Raw genomic sequence first — 19571 nt, 5'->3', positions numbered from 1 at the left:
GACGAGTTAACTTTTTTTCCCCTCAACTTTGTGTGGAAAAAAGCGGGGATTATGCGGCCTTTTGATAAATATGCGGCCTTTTAAAAATCTGCACCATTTTGCTGATTATGCGGTAAATTCTGCGATCGCAGAATCGCGTTTTTCTGGAGGGTCTAGTAAATAGAACTTTTGGCCAGTCTCTGATTGTGTTACGTTATTATGAGAGTGCTCTCATACTTTAAATTGTATATATTTATATAAATATATTTGTGTGTGTGTGTCCGCATCTGTAGCCTGTTATTGTCTCATTATACCGCACTGTCTAGAGAGGTTTCTCAATACTCAAATTGCAACGCGATGTTTACAGTGAGAACAGCTGTGAGGTCCGTGCAGAAAGCAGAGCAGTGTGTGTATAATATATATCACTCAGTATAACAGGCCTACTCTACGCTTTAGTTTAGTATATCTACAAACAAAGAGTCGATATTTTTCTAAGACCATTTAGTGCTTTACATAATAAAATACACAACGGATTATGCTTTAGAAGCTGTAGGTGTGTGTGTGTGTGTGTGTGTGTGTGTGTGTGTGTGTGTGTGTGTGTGTGTGTGTGTGTGTGTGTGTGTGGGGGGGTGTGTGTGTGTGTGTGTGTGTGTGTGTGTGTGTTGTACAGTGCGTAGATGCGGCGGACAGACGGGTCTCAGTTGGTTTGGTGTCATATGCTTACTTTTAATACTTGTTCAACTTTTGGCCCGTAATTTCAATTCCCCATTTCAGCGACCAGAGAGAGGGGGGGATATATCCAGTTATCATGAACACATCTGTCCATCAGAGTGCTCCTCAGTCCTCCGCTCGCATCTCCTGTGGGCGGCACCAAGTCTCGAGGATAGGAGTCGAGGAAAGGAGTCGAGGAGGGGAAATTTGAGTATTGAGAAACCTCTAATGAATCAAAGTAAATATATAAGTCGTCATGAACACATCTGTCCATCAGACAGAGGGCTGCTGTGCCTCCTGTCATCATTAATGGACGTCTCTTTAAAATGACCTCTCAGAGGAGAGGAGTTCTCATTTCTCTAACCGCCTGCTGCTTCCCCTCCTCTCTCCTCGGTTCCCCTCCTCGGTCCTCCGCTCGCATCTCCTGTGGGCGGGACTAAGTCTCAAGGAGGGGAGTCGAGGAGGGGAAATTTAAGAATTGAGAAGCCTCTAAGGTGTAGTCCCAAACGATAGCTGAGGATTCTGGGTAGTGTAGTGTCTTCTGCCATCCAAAAACGCCGCAAAAATATTTGTTACTCCGAATAGAAGGGGAAAAATACAAAAGCATTGTACACAATTCAAACCAATCAATGTTGTGTAATTAACAAGGATAATTTGTTTTTTTTGAGTTGATGAGTAGTGCAGATATCACTGTAAAATCAATCGACACAGTAAGGAGAATACTTACTTCCGGGTGTAAAATTCTCCGTTATCCAATGGGAATGGACGCTCGTAATACAATAAAGGGGACATGATCATTATATTTTAAATAACGTTAACTAAAGGGAACACTCTATTTGACACAGCTGAAGCTCTGGCCTTCCTTCAAAACTAACTAATTTAATAAAAATCACAGTTGCATTACACACAATGCACTGTTTTTTGAGAACCAAAATTCGTAACTAATGTAATTTTTACATTCTGACGAAAAATAAAAATGATTATGAATACAAATAAAATAAAAGAAGCCTCCCGTGAGTTACTACAAGCTATAAAGTAGATTTTAAAAACGTTTTATAGAATAAAAGCTCACTGCGGTACTTTGTAGAAATGCGTGTGTGCACCACGACAAAGGAGCCTCATTCACTTTACATAGGGGTTGTTTGCGTGGTACCGACATGTAAATGTAACAAAGTTTGTGACTCCACCACGCAATGTGGTGTTAAGGAGTCATGGTGGAGTCACGCATTATGGTGAGATCAGGTTGGATTATTTCAACCTCTGACCCCCAGAACAAAGAGCTTTGTGAGAACACAGTGGACTCTCCCAGATGAGGTGAAATCATGAGGTGCTGATCTTAATCAAAGAAACCAGCTATCAGGCTAAACTTTAGCGTAGTACGACAGAAAAACACACTCCAAAATGCTGAACAGTTTACGACAACAATAATACAAATAGTTAGAGACCATCAAAACTATTAGTCTATGGTCGTCCGAGGAACTCTCACGCTATTATGCGACCAAATGGGAAGCCAGTCAGACACTATTAGTAGAATATCGTCTATCTAACGCACGAATGCCCCATTTCTTTCCGTAATGCACACGCAATGATTAAAGAGTATCCTTCAGACTTCCACAGACTCTTATCACCAATTAAACAAGAGACCATCTCATTTATTTGGGAGTAAACCACAATCACAACCTTTCCAGAATTAACTAAAAAACCATCTTTCTAATCAGGAACCTGGAACAACGGAGTCCATCCGATTTGTTCAAACAACACAATATTACAAGAATTAAACAGATACCATCTATTTTATTCAGGAACTTAGAACACTGGATTCCATCCGTTTGTTCAAACAACAACTATTACAAGAATTAAGCAGATACCGTCTTTCTTATTCAGGAACTTAGAACACTGGACTCCATCCGTTTGTTCAACCAACACACAAAATATATAAAAATACAAACAATAAGTACCGGCTTTGTCCCTGCCTCACCATGCATCCATTCTTACCAACACTTTCCAGCTAATGTTAGCTCGTTGCTATTCGCGCCGCCGTAGCTACAGAGGTCAATCAATCAACACCATCTCGAGAGGAACAGTTACCTGTGGACGCCAAACTAGACTTCAAACACCAGGCTAATGAAAATTGATTCACAATTTAATAAATTGCAATCCCTAATCTCTCTACAGACCCCCTGCAATCCCCTCACGTAACCCTAGGTGCCCCCGTAACCCCGGTTGGGAACAACTGCTCTACAGGAGGGATCCATTGTATGCCCGGACGTCACATCAGTGAACTCTTTCAACAGAACATATAATCACAGTTCATGCTGTTGATCTTCTCATACTGTAGGTGTAGAATGTATGAAACCTGTGACAGCCGGCCGGGGCAGAGAGGAGGAGGATGACAGCGAAGATGCTGCCTCAGCCCCGTCAGGCCGGTTATAAGGAATCTGGTTTAGGAATCAGGAAATGGCGTTTTTTCAGATGAGGCATGTATCATGTCTATTGTGCAGTTTCAGTGTCAACATACGTGCCAGTGCTATTGTCTGTTATTTTTCATAGTATTTACATACCGTCACCACTGTCAGCGAGTCCACCGCACCCTGCCGCTGCTTTATGGCTCCTCTCACTCACACAGTATGGTACAAACTAACAGAATTCAAGATATGAATCCTTTATGGTGTTGGACAAAAATGTAGACTTTAACTATTATCTCACTCCAACTGCCTGATTCCAACCTCTGGGTCTAACATTCATACAGTTTAAAGTTTGAGACACAAGGAGTCTTTTATATAATGTATTACATTCCAGCACTCGATGGGCTATGAATTTTGCCTTATCACAAGGTTATCAGAGGTGGGAGAAGTACTGAGATCTCGTACTTAATTAAAGGTAGAAGCATTGGAGAGTAAGAATACTCTGTTACAAGTAAAAGTCCTGTAAATGTTCCTCAAGTAAAAGTATACAATTATTAGCACCAACATATAGTTAAAGTAGCGACAGTAAAGTTATTGTGCAGATTGGTCCATTTCAGAATAATATCTATGATATGTTTTATAATGATTGATCATGAAAGTGTTCTCAAAGCTGGTAAAGGTGCAGCTAGTTTGAATGACTTTGTATACTGCAGGGTAACTTGTTAATTTACTCCAGGTGGAACTAAAGTCTGATTTAACACTTGATTACTACATAACACTTTAGTTAAAGGTATTAAATAAATGTAGAGTAAAAGTAGACAAATTAACTCTGAATTGTAGTGGAGTAGAAGTACAAAGTAGCAAACATGGAACAAATCTACTTGGTTACTTGAGTTATTATTTTCTTTCCTTCTTTTGAATGAAATACATAACTCTAACTTCTGATTTCCACGTGCCAGGCTTCTGCTCTGCTGCTTTGTGTTTGCCAGTCAGTTTTTCTCTCTATCCCGACAGGGCTTTATGGGACCAGTTTAGCCGGTTATGTGGGATTTCAGCAGAACAGGAAAATCAAGGGCCAACTTGCCCGGGCCTCAGTGTTTGCGTTACTTAAGGGGACAACAGCTTCAACCGGTTTTTTGGGGTGGAGAGAGGGGAGGGTGTGGGGCGTTCTCTCTCGCCTTGTTCTCCTCTCTTCTCCTCACTATCGCTCTGTCTCTGTATCACTCAGATCATCTCTAGCACCGGGCGAGTGAAGGGCAGGAGACGGCCTTCGATATCAGAGGTGAGTTTCCATCTGAATGAGCTGAAGTTGTTGCCTGAGGGCCGGAATACATTACCTGACAGGGAGCGGGGGGGGGGGGGGGGGGGGTCAGGTATGTGCAGCAGGCTGGAGGACTGGCAAGGACAGAGCTGGCATACAACCACAACTCGTAGTTGATTTTATTTATAGTTGCTTGTAAGTCCTTTACTTAAGTGAATACAATGTGCAAAAATAAATCTGCTCTGGAGTCATATGAGTGTGTGTGTGTGTGTGTGTGTGTGTGTGTGTGTGTGTGTGTGTGTGTGTGTGTGTGTGTGTGTGTGTGTGTGTGTGTGTGTGTGTGTGTGTGTGTGTGTGTGTGTGTGTGTGTGTGTGTGTGTGTGTGTGTGTGTGTGTGTGTGTGTGCGCGTGCGTGCGTGTGGTTGGGGGGGGGAGTTCTGTCATTTATCATGTATTGTTATTTGCTTTAAAGCCATACTCTTGCAAAACTAATACTCAGACAGTTGGACAATGGGAGGTTTGGAAGCAAAGCAGCTCCAACAGCAGCTTCCAAAGAGCTTTTTTTTCCTTGATTCAAACAGAATCAGTCGATAAAGGGTGACTGCAGTGAATACATTTCAGCAGCTGAACATCTTCTCAAGTTTGGTTTCTGTCAGACAGCAGAGCAGCAGCAGATGGGTGGTGTTCTGATTCTGACATGATTCTGATTCTGCTGAAGCTCCAGTGGTGAGATAAGCAGCCAGGTTGACAACTACACACATATGCATATATTTCTACACAGTAGGTGTAGAGCATCCAAGGCTGCATACTTCCACCTTATGTGATAATGCTAATAGTGGGAGGAGTGTCATAGAGTAGCATCAGACATAACAGATTTAAAGATTCTGGGAATTCAATGCTAGTTCACAAGTAGGTAAGACATATTGGCAACCTTTGTGCGTGAGAATACTGATCTGGAGACAGCAGAGCGGGCACATGGAGGCAGACAGGTCTTTTCTTGCTCGACTGACACCCTTTTCCTGACATATCCCGACACGTTGAGAGCGTCTGATCCGCGCTGATCAAAATGCTCAATAGTGTTCAATGAATATGCTTTTAGTGATCATGTGAAATAATGAGCAAGCTGAAAGTGACACTTTAATTCACCTGCTTGCATTGAGACTTAAAATCAACAAAATATCTTATTTGTAATCAGTGACACAAATCGACACCATGTGCTGTACTAATCTGCATTCATATGCACAATGTATAAGACCTGGGGTTTTGGATACTTGAAACACAACCCTTCGCAGAACCAGTCTATCGGGTTCCTATCATCCTTGATATAACAACAACATTTGCCGCCACATTCGTGTAGCAGCTTTTATGCATCAGCAGTGTGTGACGTACACCCTGAACACAACACAGTCCCCAGGCCACAACGGCCAACAACCTTGAATGTCTCACTATCTTCACACATTAGTAGATTTATCTTATTTTAGTGCAGGGGAGAAAGAAAATGAATGAAAAAGTAAATGGTCATACAATTGTGTACTTTCAAGTCTAATACACCCTAAAGGATATTTCATTGGCTATCTGTAGGGTTTAATGCGCATTATCAATCTGCGTATAAAATAATTTAAAAGCCAAACATTCATAAATTGCAATAAATATTACAAGGCTTTGCTAAGGTGGTATTAGTTAGTGTTTATAAAAGTAAATAAAACAAAGTGCAATGCAAACAGATTGAGCAAATAAATGATGACCCAGATCTGATGCCACCTTCTTTACATTCATACACTGAAAGAACTGAAACGTTGACTTTAATTAAATGTATTACGTCAACTAATAACACATAACTGTATTAGGTAAGTTGAAAGCAATAAGTTTACGTTTAAATAACATATTAGGTTCAACTTAATATTATTGCTTTCAACTAACCTAATACAGTGATGTGAGATCTGTTGACATAATACCATTTTTTAAAGTCAACGTTTCATTTTTTCACTGTACTTGTAACAATCAAAAAGGTCATATTTCTATCAATCATTCCAAGTTTATTTCCTAGTTGAAGGCCAACTCGAGCTCTTTTAATTCTGTCCACTTGTGCCTTCTACAATATCTAGGAGAACTCAGGAGTACTGTGTGATTATGCAGTACTATACGCAGATTGTAATGTTACTTAAGCCTGTTTATAATGCATTATCATCGCTTTCAGCTTCATTCAATCAATCCAAAACGTTGACAAAATATTTTCTGTCTCTCTTCTGTTGTGCAATCAGACTGAAAACAGAAGAGGTAACAATGGATTGCTTCAACAGCCTGCTCCTGAAATTGAGGGAGGTCCACGAGCGGGAAGTTGAAGGTGAGTGTAAAACGGGAAACCAGAAGCAATCAAAAGTTGTAAAGCAGCTGTAATGTGCAGAGTATCCTGTGTCAAGGGTTAAAACCATGTGTGTTTGACTTTCAGGGTGGCAGATGAAAATCCAAGAACTGTCCAATAAGAAAGGCTGGTGGGTGGATCTCTCACCCCCTGAGGTTTTACAATGGTCATGTTTAGACAACGCTTTCAAGATATTGAAGTTTAGCCGTAGAGCCAGCAGTGTGTGGACCGGGCTGCTCCTGCACCTGGCCCCGTGTGTGTCCGTGTGTCACGGAGAGCTTGTGAGGAAGCTCATGTTGCAACAAGTTATTCAGTCTGAGTCACAACACTTTTGTTTCTTTTTAAAACCAGTGGAAAATCATCCTGGTAGAGAGGTTGTCTTATTTTAGATCATTGCTACAATAGAAAGTTACAGTGATGATGCCAAGCAAGGGCTCCCTCCACAAAAAGCAATGGGATTTCTCCATTGCTTTTTGGAATATAACAACATATTTGGCAGACGTGGTAGAAGTACTCAGAGATGAGGTAGCTTAAGTGGTCAAATGCTAACTCATACCAAGGTTTAACGACTTGTTCTTGCACCACTCTATTCAAGAATGTCTTTACATCTTATAGTGAATCATCTCATCTCTATCAAACACTGGTCCACCTATTGTGGCTCAATAGCTGATTCATTAGAATGTCAGCTGGTATAACTCGTCAGACGTACTGTGCTTTACAGGTTGTGCCTTACCTGTAACTTAAAGTCAGATCAACTCCTTTTACTGCATTGATGTCATTCCATTCCAGATGACAGTATGCTTCAGTTTAGCAGAAGTAGAGCTTACATGTTGATGTGTAATTATAATTAAAATCCAATAATACATTAATACAGCACTGACCATTAGTGTAGAATTATTCAGTTTCTTGTATTTTAAATGCTCATAGGTGAATCAGTGATGTTGTATATGTCTGTGTTCTGATACAATTCATTTGACTCGGGTTTATGTTGCTCTCAATTAACGTAAAGTTCCATTAGAAATAGAGATAGAAGCACAGCTAAAACAAGAACAAAACTACACAAGGATAAAATACCAGTAGGTAAAAATAAACCTAGAACTGTTTTTTTTTAACTTTGTACATACAGTACTGTAGGTAGATAGAGGCATAAATGAAAAAAATATAAAAGCAACAATGAACAACAAATACTATGTTTATATGTAAGTCACCCTGTTTCTGTAACCTGCAGCTAACAACACATTAGTGCGAAGAGTGCTGCAATAAGTATTACATAATCAATGTAATGGATAACTTTACATGAACATAAGTAGAGGGTGTATTTACATGTTAAGAACAGCATGTGATATTTTAAAGGCACAGGGATTGTTTTCTGATTCTACTAACTGATTTGTCTGTTATCACAATAATGCTTTCTCACTGAACATATAAATCAGACACGCTGTGTGATCTCATAACATTTAGACAGCAGCCTTATTCTTGTTTGATGTGTATCTGACAGTGAGTGCGTGTATGTGTGTTTCTATGTGTGTTTGCATGTAAACAGTGATACAAAGCGAATGGAAGATCTGTTCACCAAAAACCAGCAGATGAAAGAACAGCAAAGACTCCTCACAGAGAACATCAAGACCCTGGAGAACAGGTACGGATGCCACTGTGGTTCTAGAAATTATAACTGATAGTTCCATTTAGGATATTTTGTTCATGTGTCTTTGTGATGCCTACACACGCTGGGTACTTTTTTGTTGCTTGTCTTGGCCAGCACACTCTGAAAAATAGGTTTTTGATCCCAATGTATTACTGGTTAAATAATGATTGAATCAAAAATGTATTACAAACACTTTGGCAAAATGATATAATGGTCATATAAACACTATAGGTTAATAGTAGCACAAGTGGAAAAAAGTCAGCTAACATGAATGCCATTAACACAATATAATCTGTTTAATGTTTGCTAACATTATCGACCACAAGGTGTATTGAATTAGGAAATGGTGCAATTGAATGCTTATAAATTCAACTTAGTTGACTGAATTCAAAGTGTTGTGGTCTCACTGTGGCCTGTGTGTGATGTATGTGAATGTAAAAAGAGGATGTGTGTTATGGATTATCTGATGTGTGTTTCAGGCTGAGGGCGGGGCTGTGTGACAGGTGCACGGTGACTCAGGAAGTGGCTAAGAGAAGACAGCAGGAGTTTGAAGCGTCTCAGATCCAGAGCCTGCACAACCTCTCCCTGCTGGGTATTCTACTTGCCTTTCAAATCCCTGATCATCCATTCCCGTCTGTCACCTTCATCATACTCTGTCACGTCAGACTGAATCAGCATTAAAACTTTTTCATTTGATATATTTCTTATCTCTCTTTAAGACGGCATATAAGGATTGTATGGTACATTTTCATCTTAGTATTTCAGATTCTTTCTTTGCAAATTGGACACGTTATTATCCTAGAGAATGGGTATTTTGGTAAGATGTTTACTGTTATTATTATGCTTTATTTAATTTTTGTATAGTTTTGCCTTATTATGGTACGGCCAAAGATAGATGGGTCAGCATCAACAATGACCTATAGTTTTGATGTACATGGGGAACATTTTTATATTTACATGTTCATCATTGTTAATTTTTAACATTTAATTATTTTAATCTCTGAAATATATTTTTTATTTATATTACCCCCCCCTCCACCTGCTCTGTGATTTCATTTGAACCTGCCCGAAAACACTGTCATACTTCTTTTCCTTTTCCATTAAGAACAACTCTTTTTCAAACTCTATCCATGTTTTTTCTTTCACCTAATAATACATTTGAAAAGAAAACGTTGTTGTCCAAAGCTCTGATCATGGCTTGTTGTCTGTCTTGTAGCGGGAGAAATGAACAACCAGAAAAAAGAGAACAATAGGCTGCGAGAAGAGCTCCGGAGTTTACGAGCAGCACTCGAGTTAGTATATCATCATTACTCAAACTCTTGTACATTTTCACATTATGCTACTTCATGTTTTTACTCAACTACATGTTGTAGGCCACTGTTGTACTTTTTACTCCACTACATTGATTTAACATATTTAGTTACTAGCTACTCTGCAGATTTGTAAACTATGAATACAATTATATAAATCAAATAATTCATGATCGTAAATTATTATAGGTTAGGCAACACATTATTATATAAAGTAATTCAAATAAATCCAATTTTACCAAGTGCAACTGAAGTGATGAATAGATACATAGCCTCCACAGCCTGCACAAATAACTGATACAACAAATACAAAATATATGGCGCTTAAATGGTCATTCTGCATATTGAGTACTTTTACTTTTGATACTTTAAATATATTTTGAATGCAGGACATTTACTTAAGCCGAGCACTTTTACACTGTAGAAATGCTACTTTCACTTAAGTAAATAATCTGAGTACTTCTTCCGCCTCTGTATATATGTGAACACATGTTTGCTGTTTGACCAGTATCTGACAATGGAGGGTGGTCTGCCTGAAGACCCCCTCCCACAAAGCCCCCCTGCTGTAATAAAACATAACCCTGTGTGTGCAGCAGAGGCCAGAGTGACAGCAGCACAGAGGTCAAAGCACAGAGCCCCCCCGACCTCTCCTCCCCCTCGGGCCCCGTGGCCCTCATCCGCACGGCAACCAGCAGGGCCGGTAAAAAGCCAGAAGATGGCGATGTTGTGGTAAAAACTGAGGCAGACCAGAGAAGTGAAGGTGAGAATGAGGAAGAGCTGTGTTCTTGTGTATTCATTGATTATCATGCTCACAATTTTACATTAGATTATGTTTGTGATCACACAGAAGCTCAACACAGTCAACTGAGATGGATCAACAGAAACCACTATGTAAGTTTCTAAATCACTCTCATAAGAGTAAAGAGTTTTAAAAGAAAGGGAAAACAGCTAGCCTCACTTTGTCCAAAAATACACTGAAAAAAGTGAAACGTTGACTAATTAAATGTATTGCGTCATCACATTTCACATAACTGTATTAGGTTAGTTGAAAGCAATACAATTAAGTTTAATCTAATATTGTTTTATTTAAACTTATTATAATTGCTTTCAACTAACCTAATACAGTTAGGGGAAATCTGTTGACATAATAACAAATTAAGGTCAACGTTTCACTTTTTTCAGTGTAAAAAAACCCAAACAGAAACATTAACCTAACTGCAGGTTTAACGCTCAATCATTAACATTTCCTTATTGTCAATCCTCGAGAAGCGTGTAGATTATTCCATTTCCTTTGCATGGAGCCAGGCTAGCTATGTCGCTTTTTTTTACTGGTAATTTTCTTCCTGAATAGATTCATATTTTGCATGATGTGAAAATATGAAATTATTACCTTTATAAATGTTATACTGAATAGCCACACATTTTGTTTTCTCTTTCCATAATTCTAACAGGATTCATATAAGCCTCTTTCCTGGAAAACAGAACCTTGCATACCCCGTGCTGGAGAGCGGAGGTGAGACATAGCCACGTAGGAAATAGTACAATATGCTGTAATAGGGTAAAATGGAACACATCTGTGATTGGGTGTGCAATATTTATCCAAAGACAACTGAGAAAAGATCGAGAAAAAAATGGAAAGAAGAACAAAAGTCAGCACTCCCAATAGAGATTTGAAGTTTTCCCTACTTCTGAAAAAAGTAATCATATAATCTGATTTGGGGAGTAACAGATTACATGTAACGAGATTATGTAATCAGGATACGAAAGTAGGCAACTGTATTTGATTACAATTGCTTATCAAAAATATGAATTATGTTACATTTACAAACAAATTGAGATTACTATGAGGATAACAGTGTTACAATACATTTTTAAATAAAGATGGATATATTATAGGAGAACATACTGAATGAATTTTTTTTAAGGTTTATATTTAGGGTACTTTAATTCTTTATTTTAAATACTTTTATTTGTAATGCAGTAGGTGGACACCTGGTTTATTAAACAGTTACACAATACATTTTGCTTTTGACTAATGTATTAAATTCAAGCAGCATTTGTGAACTATGACTGTTACTGCATTTTGATATAATATATCTTGGTTTCTACTTCTCTTGGTTTACATTGTTACACTTAAGTAAAAAACATCTTATTGTTATTTTCTCTCGTTTTATTTGCATCACATTTGATATTAAGATAATCAGAAAGTAATCAGGATACATTACTTTTATATTTTGATACTGAGATTAGGTTACTGATTTAAAATAACCCTCCGGGGCTTGCATATAACACACAGAACAAACTGAAATGTTGACTTTAACTAAATGTACTATGTCAACACATTTCACACAACTGTATTAGGTTAGTTGAAAGAAATTATTTTAAAATTAACCTAATTCATCTTTATTTAAACTTCATGTTATTTATTTTAACTAACCTAATACAGTTATTTGAAATATGTTGGCATAAGACATTTAATTAAAGTCAACGTTTCAGTTTGTTCAGTGCAGTTAGTATGTAATGCAGCTGCCCAACCCTGTGGTCTGATGACCTGCTCTGACATGTGACTCTTCCCCCCCCCCCCCTGTCTGCCTGGCCTCTGTTCTCAGATCTCAGAGTGTAGAAGGTCTGGACCAGCGACCCTCCCTCCCTCCTCAAGCTCTGCTTCTTAAGAGCTTTCCTACGTTAACTGGCGGAGAAGGGAGACCCAGCAGACATGTGCTCCATGCTCCCGTCCCCTGCCGTCCTCAGCCAATCCAGACCTGCCCTGCCACTCTCCCCTGGCACCTCTCTGAGTCCTCTGATTGGGTCAGCCCGCCTGCTCCGGGGACCAGCCTGGTGGTGCAACCTTCTCAGAGACCAAACCCACCACGCTATCCCAACCTGATCCCCACCAGCCATCATGCCAGCCCTAGAAGACAGGGGTTCAGCCTGACCAGGCACAGCACCCCTCAACCCCTGGCCAACGAGCCCACTGTGGTGGTCCGGTTGAGAAGTATGTCAGATACTGTGAACAGTCAAACTATGCCCCCGGAGAAGAAGCAAATCCTGCCATCTAAGACTGAAAGGGTCTTTGCAGAGCTAAGAGGGGCATGCGATGGGCCTCTGGACCTATCAGATCGAGGAAAGTCCAAAACCAACCAAACGCCAAGAGAATGTTCACCCATAGCCTTACAAGGTGAAGACAGAGGACAAAGGAGCCCTGACAAGGATGGGAAGGCCAATCAATCTGCACACGGACCAGTGTCCTCATCTCCTCCTGTCCTCCCCCCCAGAAGCTCCTCTACCCCACCAGGCAAACAACAAGACAAAGAGTCTGCCCACGACCATAATAACAAGGTACATTTTTAGCCAATAATAGTGGGATTCGACTTGACTTGCAATTTTGGTTTTTCCACTTAAGATTACCTGGTACCTTTTTTTCATAGCACCTCAGCAGACTTTACAAGTGCAACTAAATGGTGGCAACCCTGTAACCTGCTGATTGATCAGAGAAAATATTAAGTAGCGCGTCATTGGATATCCTACAAAATCATCAATAGTGACTGAATCTTCTTTTTTTCATATCTCTGAGATTTAACAGTATTTTTATTCAAATAGTGGTTGGCAAAACTAAACGAACACCACACCACTTCATCCATTTGGTTGCCAATGAAAGGATTCAGCAACTCTCTCGTATACACAAGAGTGGGTACAATCCAAATTGGTAAATTAGATTTTGTGAGGCAAGTTGAGTGAAGTAGAGCCAGTGTGTGCTTTTACAGCTTAATGGTCTTTTGGTTCAAAATAAACTGTGGGCCCTTTGCCCGATTAGTACAGTTTGTTATTCATGACAAATAAGACTTATAATGCTTATAATGACTTATTTATTTGAGGGCTCTTTTTGACATCAAACATAAATATATATCTGAAGCGTTAAAGAGCAGCATGAACTTCTGTCAATCACATCATTTGATGTCCCTGCGTGGGTGCTGAGGATGCAGAAGGATTGATATAGAGTCAGATTTGGGTCAATATTCTAGCGCGCAAAACAAGCTACTCACGAGCGGAAAATGTGCTTTTAAACGCGCATAAAATGACCCTCGCGCGCAGATTAAACCCCCGTGAGCGGCTATGTGACAGCCCTCTTGCTCGCTTGCGTGAGTGTCAGCCTCAAACGCTCGCGGAGTCTGTCTGCGCACACGTGAAAAGTTTCTGACAGGTTAGGGTGGAGCCACTGGACTTTGATTGACAGCTGCCAGGAAACCTGGAGTTGCCAGGTTTGATAAATGCCTGAACTGCAAGAGCCGAGGAGTGAAAGCAGCAAGATCAGTTGGACGAGGTTGAATGGTAAAGTTGTCCATAAAAAAACATTATATTCGTAAAGTGTACAGCTAATTAATATAATGCTGTCAAAATTATCGCCTTAACGGCGGTAATACATTTTTTGAATCAATTGCGTTAAAATATTTTACGCATTTAACGCATGTGCAGAATGGCCCGCCCCATACATCCCACCAGTGGCAGCGCCAGGGGCAGGCTACACCCATACCAAGAAATGGCTTAGCCCCACCATGAACAATTATGTTAAAGTAAGCAAAGTAAAGTCAGCCAACTTGCGTCGAGAATTGCACAGACAGCAGTTAGTAAGATTGATTTCAGTTGCCACTTGTCTGGAAATACCGAAGACCAGAAACGGTTTTGAATTTTTTTGTCACGTAGTGATCGTCTTCTCAATAGAACATCTTTGATTACATTACATTGCATTTAAATGACGCTTTTATCCAAAGCGATTTACAATAAGTACATTCGACCAGGAAGATACAACCTTGAAGAAAACAGAATCATATAAGTACATCAGGTTTCAGAGAGCTAAAACATTTCAAGTGCTACTCAACTGGCTATAGATACCAGTCCTTTATTAGTATATAAGTGCTTTGTTAATAATTCTTTGTTAGTAATTCTATCGCTCAAAGTGGAGTCGAAGGAGATGAGTTTTCAGTGTGCGCCGGAAGATGCGCAAGCTATCTGCTGTCCTGATTTCAATGGGGAGCTCATTCCACCATTTTGGAGCCAGGATAGCAAACCCACGTGTTTTTTGCTGATGGGAACTTGGGTCCCCCTCGCAGCGAGGGTGCAGCGAGTCGTTTAGCTGATGCAGAGCGAAGTGCACACGCTGGAGTGTACAGTTTAACCATGTCCTGGATGTAGGAAGGGCCAGATCCATTCGCAGCATGGTATGCAAGTACCAATGTTTTGAAGTGGATTCTAGCAGTTACTGGAAGCCAGTGAAGTGAGCGGAGGAGCGGCGTGGTGTGGGAACATTTTGGAAGGTTGAAGACCAGACGAGCTGCTGCATTCTGGATGAGCTGCAGAGGTCGGATGGCACATGCAGGTAGACCAGCCAGGAGGGAGTTGCAGTAGTCTAGGCGTGAGATGACAAGAGTCTGGACCAGAACCTTCGTCGCTTTCTGGGTCAGCTGGGGACGTATTCTCCTGATGTTGTAAAGCGTGTATCTGCAGCAGCGGGTTGTAGCAGCGATGTTTGCAGTGAAGGACAGTTTGTTATCTAGGGTCACACCCAGATTCCTTGCAGTCCGAGTCGGGGAAACAACAGAGGTGCCGATGTTGATTGTTAGGTCAAGAGTGGGACAATCTTTTCCCGGAAGGAAAAGCAGTTCAGTCTTGTCAAGGTTGAGCTTGAGGTGATGAGCAGACATCTACTCTGAGATGTCAGCTAGACAAGCAGAGATGCGTGCAACGACCTGGGTCTCTGAGCGGGGAAAGGACAGAATTAATTGGGTGTCGTCAGCATAGCAGTGGTATGAAAAACCAGTAGGCCTGTAGTTTATAACATCAGACGGGTTGAGAGTGGGTTTCTTTAGGAGAGGGTTTACTCTTGAATCCTTGAGACTGTTTGGAAAGTGACCAGAAGTTAGAGAAGTTTTGATGAAATGGGTGAGAAACGGTAGAATATCAGGAGTGATAGTCTGAAGGAGGTTTGAGGGGATAGGGTCCAGAGGACAGGTGGTAGGGCGGGCAGAGGTAATGAGGGTAAGAACCTCACTTGGAGAGAGAGGGGAAAAGGAGGTTAGTGTGTGGGTGAAAGCTGGGTCTGGTGACCCAGCGGTGAGTAAAGGTGAGTCAGAAAAAAAAGAGCGATTATCATGAACCTTTTTTTCAAAGTAGTTAACAAAGTCGCTTGACAGAAGGGAGGAGGGGGAAGGGGCTTTAGGGGGGTCCAAGAGGGTGGAGAAAATTGAAAATCGTTTTTTGGGATTGGAATAGGAAGATTGGATCTTATCTTGAAAGAAAGTGCTTTTTGCCTGAGAGGTCGAAGCAGAGAAAGAGGAGAGGAGAGCCTGATAGGTTAGGAGGTCGTCATGTTGTTTGGATTTCCACCATTTCCGCTCTGCTGCCTGAAGGATGGTTCTATCAGCACGCAGTGCGTCATTTAGCCAGGAAGCAGGAGGGGACTGACGAGGCTGCCGAGATGTGAGAGGACAGAGAGAGTCCAGAGAGGATGAGAGAGTAGAGAGGAGAGTTTCTGCAGCAGAGTTTGGAGGCAGGAGTTGGAACGAATCAGAGGAAGGGAGGGCTGAGAGCACCGATGAGGCAAAGGTAGAGGGGGAGAGGGAACGAAGGTTGCGGCGGACAGGTGCAGAATTAGAAGAGATTAGTTTGTTTTGTTTGGAAAGGGGTAAAGAGAATTAAATGAAGAAGTGATCGGATGTGTGGAGCGGGTTTACAGAGAGGTTAGAAGTAGTGCAGTTCCTTGAGAATATGAGATCAAGGACATTGCCAGCGTTATGAGTTGGTGGGGATGGAGACAGTGAGAAAGCAAAGGTGGTTAACAGAGATGTTAGTTTGTCTATCTTCCCTGTCAGGAGGTTGAAGTCTCCGAGAAGTACAGCGGGAGGGCCAGTTTCAGGGATGTGTGAGAGGAGATTATCTAATTACTCCAAGAATTCCCCCAAGGCGCCTGGTGGACGGTAGAGAACAACAATGGTTAATTGTATAGGATGGGTTACTGTGACGGCATGGAATTCAAAGGTGGAAGGAGTGAAGTTAGGTAGCTTGAAGAGGGAAAAGCTCCAGTTGGGAGAGAGCAGGAGAACAGTGCAACCTCCTCTGCCAGTGGGTCTGGGTGTGTGGGAGAAGGAATATGCTGTGGAGAGAGCTGCTGGGGTGGATGTGTTGGATGGAGTAATCCAGGTCTCAGTGAGAGCAAGGAAATCCAGAGACTGCAGGGAAGCGTAGCCAGAGATGAAGTCAGCCTTAGGAACAGCTGACTGGCCGTTCCACAGGCCACCTGCAACTAGATGTTGGATCTCAGTGGAGCATGTGGGATAGACGAGAGCAGGCCGGTTATATCGATTAGGAGATAGACGGGGCAAGTGATAATTGCGAGAAGACATATAAACAGGAATGGAGAAAATACACATGATTATAGCATGAGGGGCTAGAAAACCAAATGAAATAAAATACTAGAGATACTTAGCTCAATCAAAGTAGGATTTGCCTCCTCTTTGCCTCGCTCGTGACTCCCGCAGGACTCCAATGTCTTTGTCAGTCTGACGCTGAAGCTGACACTCCAGGAAAGAGCTACTTAAAATGGACACCTGATTGCTGAGTTCTCACTGCTGTGGGGCCACGCCCCTCTAATTAGTTAACTCTCTACAGCTGATGGGCGACAGCAGAGTCTTCCTGTCTATTGTAATGCAGGGTTGAGACAAGTGACCTACTGAGACCTGTGTAAGAGCTTCAGTTGAGCAGATCTGAGATTTAAAATCTCTCAAAAGCGCCGTTTTAGCTACAATAACTACAGAAAGATTATACAGCGTAGAATAAATGAAACAGAGAAGTCTATTTAAACAATAATATAGCTTACAGTGATTGCTGAGTCAATAGGTAGTGTCGTCACCCGGTCAAGATGCACACATACACAGATGATGTCTTCTGGCCAATCAGAATCAAGATAACGGCGTGGTGTTGTTGCAGGAAGTCCAGATGGAGAATACTTTTTCTGTAGTACAGGGGTAAACATAACTGGTACGCAGGTACGCATGCGCGGCAACAATCTGAAATGCGTACCGTCACTTGTGTCACAAAGCGTATTTGCGTACCGACGTACTTGTGAAGGTTTTCCAGAAGGCGGTTAGATCACCGGACGACAGAGTCGGTCTCCGTGTGCACAGACAGGGCTGCTGTTAACGTCGGTCTGTACAACGGAATTGTGCCAAAACTACGCCAACCGGCTGTGGAGGGAGACTCCCCCCCTTCACTGGAGAACTGCGCTAAAACAGCTGATCACAGCGTTCACACTCCACTAGCCCCCCCCCCCCCCCCGTGTTGGTAAGGAAATAAGACCCCCCGGTTTGATGATTGATAGGTGTGTGGGCTGTCTTTCATTTTGACACACAGAACAATGTTATAATAAACATACATACATACATACTGTATGTTAAATGGATATATCCACCTTGTTTCATTTATCTTTCCATTCCCACAACAATATACATAAAGAAATGGCATATTTTGGACATAGTTCGAATGGTGGTTATTAATCATGATTAATTAATTTTTAAGCTGTGATTAATCTGATTAAAAATGTTAATCGTTTGACAGCCCTAATATATATATATATATATATCAATTAATTTTATATAAAACAATATATTTTTGAGTGGGCTGTATCTGTCGAAAGCTGCTAGCTACTGTCTGCTGTACGCACCTCCCTTACGAAATGAACTATACATGAACTATAGTATTACTATAGTATACTGTAAGACTTGTATAGTGTCCTATAGTAAGTTTGTAGTGTTCTGTAGTATTTTTCGCCAGCTATCGTATTACTATAGTTTTTTCTGTTGTGCCATTTTATTAGCTATAGTAGCCCTATAATATTTCAATAGTAATACATCTAGATCTTTGTAGATATTGTCATAGTGAATGCATATTATTACTATAGTGTTTGTAAAAGTATTACACTCCTAGAATTAATGTCATTTTTTTTATATCAAATGAATTGATATATATATATATATATTTGCTGTACACTTTAAGAATATAATGTTTTTTTATGGACAACTTTACCATTCAATCTCATCCAACTGATCTTCCTGCTGTCACTCCTCGGCTCTTGGTAGTTCAGGCATTTATCAAACCTGGCAACTCCGGGCTTCCTGGCAGCTGTCAATCAAAATCCAGTGGCTCCGCTCCAAATTGTCAGAAACTTTTCACGCGCGCGAAGACAGACTCCGCGAGCGAGTGAAGCTGACACTCCCGCCAGCGAGCAAGAGGGCTGTCTCTCTCGCGAGCGAGCGCATTGCCACTCGCGGGGGTTTTATCTGCGCGCGAGCGTCATTTAATGCGTGTGTAAAAGCACATTTTCCGCTCGTGAGTAGCTTGTTTTGCGCACTAGAATATTGGCCGAAATCTGACTCCATAATTGACAAAACTTTCCAGTCAACTTAACTCTGAATCTGTCTAACTATACGTTTACCTCTTGTAATAAAACAATTTCCCAGACCAAATGAACTGAATTACAGGTGTGAAAGCACCTTGGAAGACATGGAGGTAACGGTAAAAGGGACAAAAAGGACTCATGGTATAATGGTCTTGTCACGGCAGGTATTCAAAGAGGATGACCCGAAAAAGGAGTTGAATGGAAAGACCGACCAAAGCAACGAGAAGAAGGTGCCTGTCCTCACCATATCACTGCGTCCAGGTGAACAGCTTACATTCACACTGCACTCGTCTGTGTGTTTCTTCATTTCTACCTCTATTCTACTCACTGGGTTCATGTTTCTTTAACAGTAGTCGTGCTGGAGAGTCTAAATTCTGCTCTGCAAGAATCCTTAACGTCAAAAAGCAAGGTACGTCCATTCAAGTCAACAAAGCAAATACAGTATGTCAA

At 41.1% G+C, this 19571-nt stretch overlaps 1 protein-coding gene across 4 annotated transcripts in view; it reads left to right on the top strand.

The window, feature by feature from the left end:
* Positions 1 to 4283: 4283 nt before the first annotated feature.
* Positions 4284 to 19571, top strand: part of rbbp8l (retinoblastoma binding protein 8-like) — a 30226-nt gene continuing 14938 nt past the window's right edge. Inside the window, exons 1-12 of one of the 4 annotated variants that reach the window (XR_013807813.1) lie at positions 4284 to 4377; positions 6618 to 6700; positions 6806 to 6848; positions 8262 to 8357; positions 8843 to 8955; positions 9580 to 9655; positions 10267 to 10433; positions 10521 to 10564; positions 11125 to 11186; positions 12283 to 13012; positions 19286 to 19382; positions 19472 to 19530. Coding sequence is in view for 3 of the 4 variants with exons in the window: in XM_079679127.1 (XP_079535253.1) it covers positions 6640 to 6700; positions 6806 to 6848; positions 8262 to 8357; positions 8843 to 8955; positions 9580 to 9655; positions 10267 to 10433; positions 10521 to 10564; positions 11125 to 11186; positions 12283 to 13012; positions 19286 to 19382; positions 19472 to 19530 (1548 nt within the window). In the remaining variant the exon portion in view is untranslated. The remainder of the gene's footprint in view (positions 4378 to 6617; positions 6701 to 6805; positions 6849 to 8261; positions 8358 to 8842; positions 8956 to 9579; positions 9656 to 10266; positions 10434 to 10520; positions 10565 to 11124; positions 11187 to 12282; positions 13013 to 19285; positions 19383 to 19471; positions 19531 to 19571) is intronic. The other 3 variants (XM_079679128.1, XM_079679127.1, XM_079679129.1) reach the window with 3 other exon arrangements.

This window comes from Notothenia rossii, assembly GCF_949606895.1.
Source record: "Notothenia rossii genome assembly, chromosome: 4".
Lineage (NCBI taxonomy): Eukaryota > Metazoa > Chordata > Actinopteri > Perciformes > Nototheniidae > Notothenia > Notothenia rossii.
The sequence above is the reverse complement of the archived record's forward strand: the minus strand, read 5'-3'. Positions and strand labels throughout refer to the sequence as shown.